This window comes from Hoplias malabaricus, chromosome 6 (assembly GCF_029633855.1).
Source record: "Hoplias malabaricus isolate fHopMal1 chromosome 6, fHopMal1.hap1, whole genome shotgun sequence".
Classification (NCBI taxonomy): Eukaryota; Metazoa; Chordata; class Actinopteri; order Characiformes; family Erythrinidae; genus Hoplias; species Hoplias malabaricus.
In genome coordinates this window covers 49101944-49121086 of record NC_089805.1, presented here as the reverse complement: position 1 = coordinate 49121086, position 19143 = coordinate 49101944, and the positions used below count along the sequence as shown (strand labels likewise).

The 19143-nt window shown below is 43.3% G+C and overlaps 1 protein-coding gene across 1 annotated transcript in view; it reads left to right on the top strand.

The window, feature by feature from the left end:
• The window catches only part of LOC136699706 (uncharacterized), an 87589-nt gene that overhangs the window by 57457 nt on the left and 10989 nt on the right, over positions 1–19143 (top strand). The window contains exons 13-15 of the mRNA XM_066674629.1: positions 1478–1651; positions 2129–2290; positions 6136–6182. Of these exons, the coding sequence (XP_066530726.1) occupies positions 1478–1651; positions 2129–2290; positions 6136–6182 (383 nt within the window). The remainder of the gene's footprint in view (positions 1–1477; positions 1652–2128; positions 2291–6135; positions 6183–19143) is intronic.

Here is a 19143-nt window from a genome sequence, read left to right as displayed (position 1 = left end):
TGTGTCAGTATTTCGGTGCTGTATCTCTATTGGGAGTAAATGGCTGTAGCTGGTGTTTGTCAGTATTTCGGTGCTGTAACTGTATGTAGGAGTAAACGGCTGCAGCTGGGGTGTGTCAGTATTTCAGTGCTGTAACTGTATGTAGGAGTAAATGGTTGTAGCTGGTGTGTGTCAGTATTTCTGTACTGTAACTGTATGTAGGAGTAAATGGCTGTAGCTGGTGTCTGTCAGTATTTCAGTGCTGTAACTGTATGTAGGAGTAAATTGCTGTAGCTGGTGTGTGTCAGTATTTCGGTGCTGTAACTGTATGTAGGAGTAAACGGCTGTAGCTGGTGTGTGTCAGTATTTCGGTGCTGTAACTGTATGGAGGACTAAACGGCTGTAGATGGTGTGTGTCAGTATTTCAGTACTCTAACTGTATGTAGAAGTAAACGGTTGTAGCTGGTGTGTGTCAGTATTTCTGTACTGTAACTGGTTGTAGGAGTAAACGGCTGTAGCTGGTGTCTGTCAGTATTTCAGTGCTGTTACTGTATGTAGGAGTAAATGGCTGTAGCTGGTGTGTGTCAGTATTTCAGTGCTGTAACTGTATGTAGGAGTAAATTGCTGTAGCTGGTGTGTGTCAGTATTTCAGTGCTGTAACTGTATGGAGGAGTAAACGGCTGTAGATGGTGTGTGTCAGTATTTCAGTGCTGTAACTGTATGGAGGAGTAAACGGCTGTAGATGGTGTGTGTCAGTATTTCAGTGCTGTAACTGTATGTAGGAGTAAATTGCTGTAGCTGGTGTGTGTCAGTATTTCGGTGCTGTAACTGTATGTAGAAGTAAATGGTTGTAGCTGGTGTGTGTCAGTATTTCTGTACTGTAACGGTATGTAGGATGAACAGCCATCATGATGGTGCTATTGAATGATTGTTAGTAAGAAATCTATTCTGATGAAGGTCATTTTGTTGCTCTTCTCCCTGTAACTCTGAATGTAAACAGGAACATTTGATAATCAAATATTGCCATATAACATTAAATATGAATACATACATTGAGTTACATGATTCACAGAGATTAATTTGTCCATAAAACCAATGAATTATACTGAATATGGTTTCAATAAAGTTTTATAAAGTTAATTATTACTTCAGACTTCATAGTAACTCATTTATCGTTAAGGTGGATTAAAACATCTCAGGCTCATTCCAGTCTAATACCAATGTGATCTGTATATTTAGGATTTAATTCTCAGTTCTGAAATATGATTCATAAATATTTCCATGGAAATTTCTTGGTAACTGCACAGATCCTGAACATTGTGGGTTTATTATTATTTTTAAACCCAGAGTTTACAAATAAAGCTTGGAACCTAAACATTCTGCAGTTTAACATTATACACCACTGTTTTAGCCAGTGTTCATTACATTTAACAGACTGAACAGCCTCTTCTCTTACGTGAATCAGAATTATCTTGTAAAATATTTCCTCTGGTTTCAGACTGGCTCTGTGTGATTTGAGGGAGAAGTCTTGTGAAAATCTGGGGTCCGCTCTACAATCAGAGACCTGCTCTCTGAGAGAACTGGACCTCAGTAAAAATGACCTGCAGGATTCAGGGGTGAAGAAGCTCTCTGAAGGACTAAAGCATCGACAATGTAAACTAGAGAAACTCAGGTAAATATTTGTTCCTGAATGGAAAATGTTCTACTGTTAAACTCAGTGCTTCTCTGAAATTCTGTTAATTTAAAAACAAAGATGTTTGTTTCCAGTGATCTGGGCTGTCTGTCAAATTGATGATGTTTTAACTTGTTAATGAACGTCTACACACCACTCATCTAGATACAGCTGTTTTCTTAAACTATTTTTTGTCATTTATAACAGACTCTATTTTATCCCTAGACCTTTGTCAGAATCATCATCAGAATCATGTCAGAATTTCTTTCTCCTGCATTTAAACTTTTCAGGAATTCAAACATATTTCTGACAATAAAAAATAGCATGTTGTCATTTTAGATTAATTTATATGAAATACATTTAAGTGAAACAAGCAGAAAAGTTCCTTTTATTCTGGCGGTGTTTGAAAATAGCTGGCTTTTGTCTGTTTGTGAATCATTTACTTCAATTATCTCTCTGTTTTCCTCTTTTCTGCAGATTGTCTTGGTGTATGATTACTGAGAAAGGCTGTTCCTTTCTGGCTTCAGCTCTGAAATCAAAACTTGCTATTCTGAAAGAACTGGATCTGACATACAATCATCCAGGAGAGTCTGGAGAGAGACTGCTCTCTGATCCACACTGTAGAATACGAACACTCAGGTATGGAAAGAGAGATAGAAATAGTGAATTAGAGAGAAACTTTGATATGTTAAAAGTTATTGCTGAGAAAAAAGAATCAACAGTGAAACAGTAACACCACACCATGCACAGACACAACCCCGCCCCCTACACCCTATTAACACCCAAAATATTGGTGAAGAGATACACCCTTCAAGAGCTTGGCCCAGGATCTTAAAGCATGAACCTGTCTTGGACAGTCAGAGAAAGAATGGAAAACTGTATTAGGATACATGAGAAAATACAACCTGGCCAAATAGCAGAGATACATTTAGATACAAATTCATAGGCAGGCTTTGAAGGAGCTTCCAATGGAGGACACCAGAGTGCCTGGGTAAACAGCTGTTGTACAAGAGCTCCCTAAAACCTGTGGTTATGTGCTGTAAAGTAATCTATGATATCATTAAAACTGTGTATTATAAATCACCAAATTACCCGAGTATTGACAACTCAAGCCAAATCTAAAATTTGCAGTCTTCATAGAACAGCATCAGCTTGGATTAACCCCAGGCTTCATACAATGGCACAAACAAAATCCCAGGAGGGATGAAGGCCCTCAGAATATGTTGTTCCACTTATGATAAAGTGTCCAGGATGATCAGACGGTGTCTGTGTTAGACTAGGCTTGTAGGTGACAAAATATATCATTTACAAGTATCTCTTACGTACACTACATGTATTTTTCATGTCCATATCCGAGTGAAATTTACTTACGCTAAATCACAGCTTAGGAATTACTCTATTAAAGAAACTGGTAGGATATCACATGTAGTTCCAGCTGAAAAACATTATAGAATGACTGTTTAATGCAAAGGGAGGGGTTTAAAAGTCCAAATACTCGTTAAATACATAAAAAAAATCTTTACTTTTGCAGAAAATTGTTTTTCGCAGGTGGTCTTAGCTTAGCACAGCCCAACAGTGCATACTCACAAAGGTGTTGATGACAAAAAAAATATTTTCTGAGAGAGCAAATTTCAGCAACTGCTGCTGGAGGAACAGAAAAATTGTAAAATAAACAAAATAAGATGGTTCTACACTGTTTAGAAGCACAGCTGGCCAACTAACAGGCATGTGTGGTTCAGCACATAGATGATTTTTCAGCGAACTGAGGCTCAAAATCACACACATTTAGAAATAAAGCCTTATGGCTGTGAACACAGAGTCGAGTGAAGGCTACTGGGCCCATGTTTGTTCCCCTCCCATTCTCAGAGTGTGACATTACCAGTCAGTGAGTTCTTAGAGCACCCCCTCCCTGTGGCTCTCTTAAATGCACATGAATGAGCATTATGGCCTCATACTAAAACAGAACAGAAATTTGGCACATCATTTTTAGGTACCATCCACATTTTTAAATACAGCGGTATACCGTATTACCATTATAACAAGATATCTTCTATAAACGATCTTCCACCAGACAACCCACTTGTACTTTCCACTTCGGACATCAGTTGCATGCTGAGCAAAGTGAATGCACGAAAGGCAGCTGGCCCTGATGGTGTACCTGGCCGTGTGCTAAGAGCTTGTGCTGTGGAACTCACGGGTGTCTTCACTCACATCTTTAATTTTTCGCTTGCCCAGGCAGCTGTACCATCCATCTTTAAGTCTGCCACCATTGTGCCTGTGCCTAAGCCCTGTGCTGTTTTAGACTTAAATGACTTTCGACCTGTTGCACTCACCCCAATAATTTCCAAGTGCTTTGAAAGACTAGTTCTTTCTCATTTGAAATCCTGCCTGCCTGCTACGCTGGACCCACACCAGTTTGCTTATCGTAGTAGCAGATCCACTGAGGACACTATCTCAACAGCACTACACACTGCACTAACCCACCTGGACTGTCAGAACTCATATGTGAGAATGCTATTCATCGATTTTAGTTCTGCATTCAACACAGTGATTCCGTCTATGCTGATATCCAAACTCAACCATCTGGGCATCAGCACATCACTCTGCCACTGGATTTTAGACTTCCTGTCTAACAGACCCCAATCTGTTAGATTAGGCAGCCTTCATTCATCAACCATCACCTTGAACACTGGCGTTCCACAAGGTTGTGTTCTGAGCCCGATTCTGTACTCTCTCTTCACCCATGACTGTGTACCTGCCTATGGTTCAAACACCATAGTCAAATTTGCAGATGACACCACGGTGATAAGCTTGATTACAGATAATAATGAAACAGCCTACCGGGATGAAGTACAGCATCTGTCCTTGTGGTGCCATAACAATAACCTGGTACTAAACACGCTCAAAACAAAGGAGATCATCTTGGACTTCAGACGGACTAGGAACCAAGCTCACGCCCCCATTTACATCAACGGAACTGCAGTGGATCAGGTGTCCAATTTCAAGTTTCTTGGTCTCCACATTTCCAGTGATCTCACCTGGTGAGAGTCTGAAGAAAGCTCACTTGTCTCCCAGGATACTGGTGAACTTTTACCGCTGTACCATCGAGAACATACACAGCAAGCAGCGTGTCCCCCCTCAGCGTGTAGTGTGTCCCCCTCACTGTGCAGCAGGTTTTGATCGCCTGACGATGGGTCTGTATGCATGAATTAGCATAACAGACATGTGATCTGAGTGTCCGAGGTGGGGGCGGGGCTCTGACCTGTACGCGTCTGGAACGTTTGTGTAAACAAGATCCAGGATGTTCGCTCCTCTCGTAGCAAAGTTCACATACTGGTGGAATTTAGGGAACACTTTCTTGAGATTTGCATGATTAAAATCTCCAGCAACAATAAACAGTCCATCCGGGTGTGTGTTTTGGAAATCACTTATGGCTTTGTATAATACCCACAGCGCTTGATTTGTGTTTGCATCGGGAGGAATATAGTTTGCGATTATGTAAATAACGATGAATTCTCAATGTAAATAAAAAGGTCTACATCTCACAGCCATGAACTCCACTAACGGTGAACAATAAGCAGAGTTCTTACACCATTCAGCGTTGATATAGACACATAATCCACCACTGTGAGTCTTACCGTATAGCGCCTCACACCGCTTGCGTCGTCTCCTTCCCCGGCCACCGGCATCAGGAAATGTCGAGGCTTCAGGGCCTGGCCTCCGAAGCAAGCAGAGGTTCCGCAGCGTCTCCTGGAGGTCATCGCTGATACTGTATATTTCCTGTTTGCGATATTGAAGCAGTGTCTGGCGGTGATATATACGTACTGCAGGTGTTCCTGCATCCATATATTATAAATAAAATGAAAAAAAAAATGAAAAAAACAAGTTTTTTAAACAAAAGCCTGCTTGGTTCCGGATCGGCCGCTGCACGCATGTTGACGCGCGCACCGCCAGCTCCAACCCTCAGTGTGCAGTGTGCCCCCCCTTAGTGTGCAGTGTGTCCCCCCCAGTGTGCAGTGTGTCCCCCTCAGTGTGCAGTGTGTCCCCCCTCAGTGTGCAGTGTGTCCCCCAGGTCTCCATGGTCTCCCTCTGGGGGTGGTCCCACAATATCAGCCTGAGTGCTGTTAGCTAGAGAAATGCCCCCCTCACCTTCACGTCCCTGAGGGTCCAGAGACAAACACTCAGAGCTGGACTTAGTGGACACACAGGACACGTCCAGCCTCTGTGTCTTCACTTCACACCCAGGAGGATCATTTTAATGTGTCCCTCTACTTTTCCATTCCAGCATCCCCTCTGAAAGCTCTTTGGGAATAAAGGGGACATTAGGACGACCTCCTTCCTCCGTCTGGACAAAGACCAGCACAAACTCATCAGGACACCAGTCCATCACAGGACATGAATCTGTTTATTCTTTATTACTTCTGTATCATCACACTCTGTCCTCTGTGTGTGTGTGTGTGTGTGTGTGTGTGTGTTCGTTTCAGGACAGAGAATTCAGGGGAGAAGTGGATTAAACCCAGTCAGAGAAAATGTAAGTCTCTCTCTCATTCTCTCCTCTGTCTTTTTTTCCCTGTTGAACTCTCTCTCTCTCTCTGATTTTTCTACCCCCCCACCCACCCATGTGCCCCCCTCTGTGTGCAGTGTGTCCTCCCTCAGTGTTCAGTGTGTCCCCCCTCAGTCTGCAGTGTGTCTCCCTCAGCGTGCAGTGTTCCCTCAGCGTGCAGTGTGTCCCCCTCAGTCTGCAGTGTGTCCCCCTCAGTCTGCAGTGTGTCCTCCCTCAGCGTGCAGTGTGTCCCCCCTCAGTCTGCAGTGTGTCTCCCTCAGCATGCAGTGTTCCCTCAGCGTGCAGTGTGTCCCCCTCAGCGTGCAGTGTTCCCTCAGCGTGCAGTGTGTCCCCCTCAGTCTGCAGTGTGTCCCCCTCAGTCTGCAGTGTGTCCTCCCTCAGCGTGCAGTGTGTCCCCCCTCAGTCTGCAGTGTGTCTCCCTCAGCATGCAGTGTTCCCTCAGCGTGCAGTGTGTCCCCCTCAGCGTGCAGTGTTCCCTCAGCGTGCAGTGTGTCCCCCTCAGTCTGCAGTGTGTCCCCCTCAGCGTGCAGTGTTCCCTCAGTGTGCAGTGTGTCCCCCCTCAGTCTGCAGTGTGTCCCCCTCAGTCTGCAGTGTGTCCTCCCTCAGCGTGCAGTGTGTCCCCCCTCAGTCTGCAGTGTGTCTCCCTCAGCATGCAGTGTTCCCTCAGCGTGCAGTGTGTCCCCCTCAGCGTGCAGTGTGTCCCCCTCAGTCTGCAGTGTGTCCCCCTCAGCGTGCAGTGTTCCCTCAGCGTGCAGTGTGTCCCCCTCAGCGTGCAGTGTGTCCCCCTCAGTCTGCAGTGTGTCTCCCTCAGCATGCAGTGTTCCCTCAGCGTGCAGTGTGTCCCCCTCAGTCTGCAGTGTGTCCCCCTCAGCGTGCAGTGTTCCCTCAGCGTGCAGTGTGTCTCCCTCAGCGTGAAGTTTTATTTAATTCACTTAAAAAAATCATCAAAAATAAAAATTTAATCAGCAGCCATTAATTTAATGTAAGGTTTATTCCACAATGTGAACAAACAGAGCCAGAGATTTCCATTTGCAGTTCACTGTATAAAGCCTCCACTGATCAGAGCAAACTTGGACATTTAGACTTGTGTTACTTTACACGCTGCATCCGTTCTTCTTCTGTAAGCAGCCTAAAGAAGACAGAAAGACCATGTTTTATTGGTGAAATGACCGTAAAAATGTCTACATAGTGCAGCTATGTCCCTCGTAACTACAGCTGTGACAGTTAATGATCTTCTAGAAATCACCTCTATCTCTGTCTGAATGGCTCTTATAGTTTGATCTAAACACTGATAATAAAGACAGTCTGCTGTCATATGACCTTCTATCACTAACGTTTACTTCATTTTAATGAAACAGGAGTTTATCTTTGGACCATTTCTGTTGGTGAAACTGAAACAGACACAAGCTGATGTTTACAATCAAAAAAACAACAAAGGAATTAAAACAAAACAAAGATTCATATCAGATTCCGATCCAGGACTTATTTCCATTTTCCGTCCCTGAAATTCCATTCCCAAATCTGGAGGGTTCCTGCTCAGGCAGTGAATAAACTAGAGGCTTTATCATCATTTAATTTCACAGAACACCCTTCAAATCTGTAACAGACACCATTTAGAGTCTTGAAGTGTATCTGAATGTGCTCAGAATCTGATGAAAACCACAGAAACATGTCGGCGTTGTTCTGATTTTTGAAAATAATGTAAATGTTAGTGACTGTAAACTGAAGAGTTCATGAGTCTGTTGTAAACTTGTCTTCTGACGGTTTCTAAATGAAGAGAGGAGACCAGTCTGGATTTAATGCTGTTTACTGAGCGCTCTAGTTCCAGAATGAAGTCTGATCTGGAATATGGTCTGGTCTCAGACTGATCTGAGGGTCTGTGAGAGACACACATCTTTATTCCCCATTCTGCACCTTACACATGGACTGATCATTATCTACTAGAACAGAAACACGACCTGAAAACAGGAAGAACTGTCCTAACACATCATGGGGCGCTGTCGTAAAACAAGCCCTAAACAACCAGGCCATAAACATCCTCTGAGTTCCTGGTGCACTGTGGTGAAATGAACCATGTTTGTCTCACAAACTGAGCTCATCAGATGAGGTGAGTTTAGGGAGAGTGTGACCCTCCAAACCAGGAGAAATGGTACAATTCATATAAAGGAAATCACAATTTACAACAGTCCCAGGACTTTTTCCTCTTTAAACTTGTGTCTCCAGGGGAAGAAATCTAAGCTTTGAAACATGTTTATTGACTTGATTATTGTTTGTGGAGCTGGTGGCCGCCGAATAAAACCGTTTGAGTTTCTCTCGCGGTGTCTGGGTCCGTTAGGAGCTGAAAACATAAGCGTTTCTCTGAAGCAGGGGTCTGTGTTTGTCCCGCCTCCATCGCCATAACTCTGCTCCTGATTGGTCTACAGACTTGATTGACATGTCGTTGAAAGCTGAGAGCCTAAGCTCCATGACGCTGTGTGAGCTCCACGGGGTCATATTTTAATTCTTATTTGGAGTTGTGTACTATTTATTGGGGACTGTTTGTTTCGGTCAGTCCTCCTGACACCAACATGAGGATTACTCCCGAACGGTTTGACGGAGAGACTCAGATTGGTCTGGTTTTGAAGGAGACACACTGAGGAGAGTCTGTGTTTCTCTTTGTTTGTGTGAGTCTTCGAGACGCCGCGGGTTTGTTTTTGTGAAAAAGATCTGAAGTGTGTGATAACTGTATTGTTTCGGGGTTAATTCCGTAGTCCTACATTGTAGACTATAATGACTTATATCCTCGTGATCCTGAGAGTCTGTCCGTTCCAGTGGTGTATGATGTAAACATTGACTCAAATATGGAGCAGTGAAAACTCTGAATATCTGCACTGTCACTAATACATTTACATTACTCTCCTGGAAAGGTGTATTTGGAGCAGAAACACTGATTTATCGAGTGGAGTTCTATATAAAAGGCAGAGTTTAATCTTTAATGTGGTCTCTGTCGATGTTGGAGCTGTAACACCTGAGATACACTGACGGATATAACACTGAGTGGTTTATTACCCGCCGGCGGACAGGGGGCGGTATAAGAGTGAACCTCTCTGTACAGACTCTACAGGCGCAGGTTTGATGTGGGGTTTTTAGAAGCTGCTGTTTCTCTCTCGGTAAACACAGCTCACACTGCGCTATAAAGATGGGGCCTTTCTTGCTCTTGAAGCTGAAGTGGTCCTTAAACACGGCCAGGGTTCATTTCCTTCCAGAGGAACTCAGAATTGGACGGGGTTTCTCACTCAGCGGGGTCTGCACCGGTGAAGGACTTGTCCGTCTCCATATTTCCTGTGATTTTAGCGGGAGATTTCTCTCCAGACCCTCAGTAACCAGTGGAACAGGGAAATCAAATCAATCAAATCAAATGTATTTGTATAGCGCCTTTTACAACTGACGTTGTCACAAAGCAGTTTCACAGTTTCAAAACAGAACATTTAAATCAAAGCCCAATGCGAGCAGCCGAAGGCGACAGTGGCAAGGAAAAACTCCCTCGAGGCTGGAGGAAGAAACCTTGGGAGGAACCAAGACTCAGGCAAAGACATCCTTTCGTTCCAAGCAAGAGAAATTGTGAGCACATCATCCAGGTTTACCCTGATTCCCCATGTCCATGAGTTCCTGAAATGACAACCTTAAACTAGACAGAGGTTAGTTGCCAAAGGCTAAACTGAACAAGTGTGTTTTGAGCCTAGACTTAAACATAGTGACTGTGTCTGCGTCCCGAACACTAGCTGGAAGATTGTTCCAGAGCTGAGGGGCTTTGTAGGAGAAGGCTTTCCCCCCCGCTGAAGTCTTATGAATTCTGGGTACTAGTAAGAGGCCGGCGCCCTGAGATCTGAGTAATCTTGGTGGATCATAGTGCGTGATGAGGTCTTGCAAGTATTCAGGGGCGAGACCGTGTAAGGATTTATACGTGAGTAAAAGAATTTTGTAATCAATACGGAATTTAACTGGAAGCCAGTGAAGGGCCGATAAGACTGGGCTGATATGATCAAATTTTCTAGTTTTAGTGAGGACCCTGGCTGCAGCATTTTGAATGAACTGGAGTTTACTTAAGTTTCTGCTGGAGCATCCTGATAAAAGTGCATTGCAATAATCTAATCTTGATGAAATAAAAGCGTGAACTAATTTTTCCGCATCTGGGAGGGATAAGGAGTTTCTTAACTTAGCGAGGTTCCGAAGATGTAGGAAAGCTGTTCTTGTAATGTTACCTATATGCTGATCAAATGATAGATCTGAATCAATTATAACACCCAGATTTTTAGCTGATGAGCTCGGGAGAACAGGGAAGTCAAAATTATGTATTAAGTCTGATACCTTATTTATAGCAGGTTTTGGACCTAGAAGGAGAACCTCGGTTTTGTCACTGTTTAGCAGAAGGAAATTGTATGACATCCAATGCTTCACTTCTTTAACACAGTCCTCCATTTTCTTTAGTGTAGGTTTGTCATCTGGTTTGGCTGATATGTATAACTGTGTGTCATCTGCATAACTGTGGAAGGTAATGCCATGCCTGCTAATAACTCTGCCCAGTGGCAGCATGTATAATATGAATAGTAAAGGTCCTAAAATGGAGCCTTGGGGAACTCCAAATCTCATTTTTGTATGAGTAGAAGAAACATTATTTACGTTTACAAACTGATAGTGATCTGTGAGGTAAGACTTAAACCATGATAGGGCTGTTCCTGTTATTCCAACCATGTTTTTTAATCTTTCTAGCAGAATAGTATGATCAATTGTATCGAAAGCTGCACTGAGGTCTAGTAGAACTAGCATGGATACGCAGCCTCGATCAGAGGCGAGAAGAAGGTCGTTTGTCTTAACTAAAGCTGTTTCGGTGCTATGGTGTGGCCTAAAACCAGATTGAAATTTTTCATATATGTTATTTTTATGCAAGTATGACCTAAGTTGTTGGGCCACAACTTTTTCTAAGATCTTAGATATGAAGGGAAGGTTAGAGATGGGTCTGTAATTGGATAGTACACTAGGATCAAGATTCGGTTTCTTGATCAGGGGTTTAAGAACTGCTAGTTTAAATGCTTTGGGTATGTGACCCAGTCTAAGGGATGAATTTATGATTGTTAAAAGGAGATTGATTATGACTGGTAATACTTCTTTAAATAGTTTTGTTGGTATTGCATCAAGTGTGCAGGTCGTACAATTTGACGAGTAGATGATTTTCTCCAGTTCTAGCTGTGGTAGTGGGTCAAAGTCCTCTAGTCTTTCTTCTATGTTTTGTTCTATATCATCCACACCAGATGACAGACAGGCTGGATTTAGTAATATGGTATTTATTGTTTGTCTAATATTTTCAATCTTATTGTTAAAAAAGTCCATAAAAGCATTGCTGGTGTGAATGGCTGGGATCTGTGGATCAGTAGCTGCCCGATTGTTTGTAAGTTTAGAGATTACATTAAAGAGTGCTCTAGGATTGTCTTTATTATTTTCAATCAGTGAGGACAGATGTGCTGAACGTGCATTGACGAGTGCCCTTCTATATTGGATAAGGCTGTATTTCCAGGCACAGTGAAATACTTCCAGTTTAGTCGACCGCCATTTCCGCTCTAATTTCCTTACGGTTTGTTTTAGGGTGAGCGTTTCTTCATTATACCAGGGAGCGAGTTTTTTCTGTTGTAGCTTTTTACGCTTAAGCGGTGCTACACTATCTAAAGTTGATCGAAGAGTGTTATCTAAGTAGTCCGTTAGTCTGTCCAGCTCCAGTGGGTCTGCTGGACTACTGACTGAGGTCAATAAATCAGTGATGTTTTCAGTAAATTTAGGGGCTGTAGATGGGGTTAGTGAGCGCTTTAGATAATAATGTGGGCATGTACATTTTTTAATATCTAAACTCAGTTCATATGAAATTAGGTAGTGGTCTGAGACCGTGGAAGACTGAGGGAGAATATTTAGGTTTTTTATGTTCGTGCCCAGGGTCAAAACCAAGTCTAGTGTGTGATTACAATAATGAGTAGGACCTGATACATTTTGTGTGAAACCAACAGAATCTATGATTGATGTGAACGCCTTTTTTAGGGGATCATCACTTTTCTCAAAATGAATGTTAAAGTCTCCTACAATTATTAACTTATCACATGACACTGCTAAATTAGCAGCTAGTTCACCAAATTCTTTTATAAATTCTGAATAGGGCCCTGGTGGTCTATAAATGTTTAATAAGGAGATAGTGTTCTTATTTGTGGCGGGGTTAATTATGTTAATGTACATGATTTCGAAGGAAGTACAGTTGTAACCATGTTTTTGGTTAATAATTAAATTATTTTTGTAAATTATACATAATCCACCCCCTTTGCCTGTCAGTCTGGGGCTGTGTACATATTTATAGCCTGTAGGAGTGGCTTGATTTAGTGCTAAATATTCATCATTTCTGACCCAAGTTTCACTAAGGCATAAAACATCAAGTTTCTGATCCATTATTATTTCATGTATAATGACTGCTTTAGAGTTAAGTGCTCTTATATTGAGTAGGCCAAACTTTAGGTCTGTGGGGATGATACTACCCTCTGTTTCTGATGGTTTAATAGTGATTAGGTTATTGGGGCACGCTGTTTGATATTTTCTGGGTTTATATTTGATTCGGGGGACAGACACAGTCTTGATACTGTAACAAATTTTTATACTTCTTAGAGGAAGCTTTGTAGATATACCCTTACTATGGGCAAACAAATGGCCATTATCTGTAAGTGTATCCTTAAAATCACTTACCTGTTCGCTGTGTAATCTACTTGCCTGGTTTGTGCTGGTGGGTGGGGTTAGTCAAGCCTGGCGAAGAACATCCTCGATGTTCCCAGAGAGAACTGCAGAACCTAGACGACTAGGGTGAAGCCCATCCCGGCGGTAGAGGGCAGGACGTTCCCGAAAACACTCCCAGTGGTCGACGTAGTCCACGCCGACAGTGCCACACCAAACCCGGAGCCAGGAGTGGAGTGCGAAAAGCCTGCTGTACGCCTCACATCCTCGTCTGTAGGTGGGTAGGGGGCCGGAGACGACGATCCTGTCGGCCGGAAAGTCCTGCAGTGGCTCTCTCTCAAACTCCTCTGTGGGAGAAATGGAAACATGGGAATAACTTAAGGTCAGATTAGAAAACCTAGTTAAATAATACACACTTCTGAAAATAAGATCAGTAAATGGTACAGAATTATAACTTTTATTAATTTTACTGTAGAAATAATGTATTTTTGTAAATGAACTCACAGCAGCCGGTAAAACCTATAAAACACAAACAGTGTGTGTTCTGGAACATAAAATACATTAGTCATTCGGCCCAGATCTGGAACCGGACCCAATCCAGAACCGTCAGAATAAGCTCATGAACGGACCTCTCTCTCTTTGTTCTTTATGATATTGTTGTATATATTTACAAACATTATACAGAGACTTTTATTGTGTTTTTAAGGAACTATAGATGATTGAAAATAAAATCTGACACATTTATAGTTTTGACTTTTTATTAAAACTCTTCCAACACAAAAGAGAAGTGATTCTGTGGTGATCCACATCAATAAAGAAATAAATGAATGAAGAAAGAAGCAGACACATGGGGTGTGAATATAGAACGTGTTGGTGCTGTCTTTAAATATGAATTAATCCAGAGTTCAGAAGACTATTAAACATTAGCCTTAAGACACCTTCACTAAAGTTAATGTGTTGAGTGAACACACTTTATCTCCCTTTAACTCAGTTCTTCTGTAGAGAATAAGGGAGTGTTCACACAGTTTATACAGAAAGGTGTGCTGCAGGAACCTTACATTAAAGGAGTTCTACTAAAATCAGTTACTTTAACTGAATTACATTTTCATATAAATACAGTTCCCTGGTTCAGTTAAATGTGATCTGAACTGTTTTCTAACAGAGTCGTGTAGTTGATGTAACTTCAGATTCATTCTGTTTTACAGAGACATCTATTTGATCAAATGTAGTCACATTCAGTTTAAACTCCACAGCTGTTTACCCTTCGTATAAAATCAGATCTACATCAAGTCTTAAAGGAGCAATCTGTAGGATATTTACTGTACTCAGTCATAAAATGTCCAGGGTGTTATCATAGATTAAAGGAGCAATCTGTAGGATATTTACTGTACTTAGTCATAAAATGTCCAGGGTGTGATCATAGATTAAAGGAGCAATCTGTAGGATATTTACTGTACTTAGTCATAAAATGTCCAGGGTGTGATCGTAGATTAAAGGAGCAGTCTGTAGGATATTTACTGTACTTAGTCATAAAATGTCCAGGGTGTAATTGTAGATTAAAAGAGCAGTCTGTAGGATATTTACTGTACTTAGTCATAAAATGTCCAGGGTGTGATCGTAGATTAAAGGAGCAGTCTGTAGGATATTTACTGTACTTAGTCATAAAATGTCCAGGGTGTAATTGTAGATTAAAGGAGCAGTCTGTAGGATATTTACTGTATTTAGTCATAAAATGTCCAGGGTGTGATCGTAGATTAAAGGAGCAATCTGTAGGATATTTACTGTACTTAGTCATAAAATGTCCAGGGTGTGATCATAGATTAAAGGAGCAATCTGTAGGATATTTACTGTACTTAGTCATAAAATGTCCAGGGTGTGATCGTAGATTAAAGGAGCAATCTGTAGGATATTTACTGTACTTAGTCATAAAATGTCCAGGGTGTAATTGTAGATTAAAGGAGCAGTCTGTAGGATATTTACTGTACTTAGTCATAAAATGTCAGGGTGTGATCATAGATTAAAGGAGCAATCTGTAGGATATTTACTGTACTTAGTCATAAAATGTCCAGGGTGTGATCGTAGATTAAAGGAGCAATCTGTAGGATATTTACTGTACTTAGTCATAAAATGTCCAGGGTGTAATTGTAGATTAAAGGAGCAGTCTGTAGGATATTTACTGTACTTAGTCATAAAATGTCCAGGGTGTGATCGTAGATTAAAGGAGCAGTCTGTAGGATATTTACTATACTTAGTCATAAAATGTCCAGGGTGTGATCGTAGATTAAAGGAGCAATATGCAGGATATTTACTGTACTTAGTCATAAAATGTCCAGGGTGTGATCGTAGATTAAAGGAGCAATCTGTAGGATATTTATTGTATTTAGTCATAAAATGTCCAGGGTGTGATCATAGATTAAAGGAGCAATCTGTAGGATATTTACTGTACTTAGTCATAAAATGTCCAGGGTGTGATCATAGATTAAAGGAGCAATCTGTAGGATATTTACTGTACTTAGTCATAAAATGTCCAGGGTGTGATCGTAGATTAAAGGAGCAGTCTGTAGGATATTTACTATACTTAGTCATAAAATGTCCAGGGTGTGATCGTAGATTAAAGGAGCAATATGCAGGATATTTACTGTACTTAGTCATAAAATGTCCAGGGTGTAATTGTAGATTAAAGGAGCAGTCTGTAGGATATTTACTGTACTTAGTCATAAAATGTCAGGGTGTGATCATAGATTAAAGGAGCAATCTGTAGGATATTTACTGTACTTAGTCATAAAATGTCCAGGGTGTGATCGTAGATTAAAGGAGCAATCTGTAGGATATTTACTGTACTTAGTCATAAAATGTCCAGGGTGTAATTGTAGATTAAAGGAGCAGTCTGTAGGATATTTACTGTACTTAGTCATAAAATGTCCAGGGTGTGATCGTAGATTAAAGGAGCAGTCTGTAGGATATTTACTATACTTAGTCATAAAATGTCCAGGGTGTGATCGTAGATTAAAGGAGCAATATGCAGGATATTTACTGTACTTAGTCATAAAATGTCCAGGGTGTGATCGTAGATTAAAGGAGCAATCTGTAGGATATTTATTGTATTTAGTCATAAAATGTCCAGGGTGTGATCATAGATTAAAGGAGCAATCTGTAGGATATTTACTGTACTTAGTCATAAAATGTCCAGGGTGTGATCATAGATTAAAGGAGCAATCTGTAGGATATTTACTGTACTTAGTCATAAAATGTCCAGGGTGTGATCGTAGATTAAAGGAGCAGTCTGTAGGATATTTACTATACTTAGTCATAAAATGTCCAGGGTGTGATCGTAGATTAAAGGAGCAATATGCAGGATATTTACTGTACTTAGTCATAAAATGTCCAGGGTGTGATCGTAGATTAAAGGAGCAATCTGTAGGATATTTATTGTATTTAGTCATAAAATGTCCAGGGTGTGATCATAGATTAAAGGAGCAATCTGTAGGATATTTACTGTACTTAGTCATAAAATGTCCAGGGTGTGATCATAGATTAAAGGAGCAATCTGTAGGATATTTACTGTACTTAGTCATAAAATGTCCAGGGTGTGATCATAGATTAAAGGAGCAATCTGTAGGATATTTACTGTACTTAGTCATAAAATGTCCAGGGTGTGATCATAGATTAAAGGAGCAATCTGTAGGATATTTACTGTACTTAGTCATAAGAGTAAAATGAGAGAAATAATGGCCCTGTGTTTGAAAAGTGGAGACGGTTTAGAAGCAGAAACACAACAGAACAGAGTCAGAGCTGATAATCTCCTCCTGACCTGGTAACTGCATCATTTCATTGAGGTAGATTCGTGTGTGTGTGTGTGTGTGTGTGTGTGTGTGTGTGTGTTAAACAGATTAAGGAGTAAATGTGTTTGAAAAGCCTCCTGTATTCACCTCTTTAAGGTGGAACAGATAAATGGAGCTTGGTGGTACACAGTGAATATAAGTGTTTCACTGGTAGGTAGATGTTTTAGTGACATGGTGTTCACTTGGTGGTGTGTTGTAATGGATACAGTGGGAAATGAGAAGTGTTTATAAACCTAGCACTAGCTCCAGCTCTTAAGGTGGAACAGAGAAGTAAAGAACCTGGAGAGTAACTCCATTAGGACTCGTAAACGGACTCATGAGGTGGAACTAAATGTTTGACTGCGACAATTGTGGATAAGATCTGCCTCCTAAAGGACTTTATGGTGGAAGGAGAATCGATGAGTGACACCAGTCTTGTCTAATGTGGAAATATTTAAGGTGGATTTGTACAGATTTGAAGAGTAAAGACTTGTAAATGAGGGAAATGGCGGCCGCGTGTTCACTTTTTTGCGTAGGTAGATGTTTTAGTGAAATGATGAACACTTTTCTGTGTAAATGTGTTGATTATAGCACACTTTTCTTATCGATTACGGCCAAAGTTCTTAAACTGGTCTCTTGTTGGTTCAAAAGGGAGGGAGAGGAGGAGGGGGGAGGAGGAGAGAAGAGGAGGGGGAGGAGGAGGAGGGAGAGGAGGAGGAGAAGAGCAGGGGGAGGAGGAGAGAGGAGCAGGAGGAGGAGGAGAGAGGAGCAGGAGGAGGAGGAGGGAGAGGAGAAGGAGGAGGAGGGAGGAGGAGGAGGAGGAGAGGAGGAGAGAAGAGCAGGGGGAGGAGGAGAGAGGAGCAGGGGGAGGAGGAGAGAGGGAGAGGAGGAGGAGGAGGAGGGAGAGGAGAAGGAGGAGGAGGGGGAGGAGGAGAGAAGAGGAGGGGGAGGAGGAGAGGAGGAGGGGGAGGAGGAGAGAGGAGCAGGGGGAGGAGGAGGAGAGGAGAGGAGGAGGAGGAGGAGGGAGAGGAGAAGGAGGAGGAGGGAGAGGAGGAGAGAAGAGCAGGGGGAGGAGGAGAGAGGAGCAGGGGGAGGAGGAGAGAGGAGCAGGGAGGAGGAGGAGGGAGAGGAGGAAGGAGGAGGAGGGGGAGGAGGAGAGGAGGAAGGAGAGGAGGAGGGGGAGGAGGAGAGAAGAGGAGAGGAGGAGGAGGAGAGGAGGAGGGGAGGAGGAGGAGAGAGGAGCAGGGGGAGGAGGAGAGAGGAGCAGGAGGAGGAGGAGGAGGGAGAGGAGAAGGAGGAGGAGGGAGAGGAGGAGGAAGAGGGAGAGGAGAAGGAGGAGAGAGGAGCAGGGGGAGGAGGAGAGAGGAGCAGGGAGGAGGAGGAGGGAGAGGAGAAGGAGGAGGAGGGGGAGGAGGAGGGAGAGGAGAAGGATGAGGAGGGAGAGGAGGAGGAGGAAGAGGGAGAGGAGGAGAGAGGAGCAGGGGGAGGAGGAGAGAGGAACAGGAGGAGGAGGGAAAGGAGGAGGAGGAGGAGGGAGAGGAGAAGGAGGCGGGAGAGGAGGAGGAAGGAGAGGAGGAGAGAGGAGCAGGAGGAGGAGGAGGGGAGAGGGAGAGGAGAGGAGGAGGAGGGAGAGGAGGAGGAGGGAGAGGAGAGGAGGAGGAAGAGGAGGAGGGAGAGGGAGAGGAGGAGGAGGAGGAGAGGAGAGGGAGGAGGAGGAGAGAGGAGAGGGGGAGGAGGAGAGAGGAACAGGAGGAGGAGGGAGAGGGAAGGAGGAGGAGGGAGAGGAGGAGGAGGGGAGAGGAGGAGGAAGGAGAGGAGGAGAGAGGAGAGGAAGAGGGAGAGGAGAGGAGGAGGAAGAGGGAGGAGAGGGAGGAGGAGAGGAGGAGGGAGAGGAGAGGAGGAGGAGGAAGGAGAGAAGGAGGGGAGGAGAGAGGAGAGGAGGAGGAGGGAGAGGAGAAGGAGGAGGGAGAGGAGGAGAAGAGGGAGAGGAGGAGGGAGAGGATGGAGAGGAGGAGGAGGAGGAGAGGGAGAGAGGAGGAGGAGGAGAGGAGGAGGGAGAGGGAGGAGGATGGAGAGGAGGAGGAGGAGGAAGAGGGAGAGGAGGAGGAGGGAGAGGAGGAGGAAGAGGGAGAGGAGGAGGAGGAGGGAGAGGAAGGAGAGGAGGAGGAAGAGGGAGAGGAGGAGGAGGAGGAAGAGGGAGAGGAGGGGGAGGAGGAGGGAGAGGAGGAGGAGGAAGAGGAGGAGGAGGAAGAGGGAGGAAGAGGAGGAGGAGGAGGGGGAGGAAGAGGAGGAGAAAGGAGAGGAGGAGGGGGAGGGAGAGGAGGAGGAAGAGGGGGAGGAGGAGGAGGAGGAAGGAGAGGAGGAGGAGA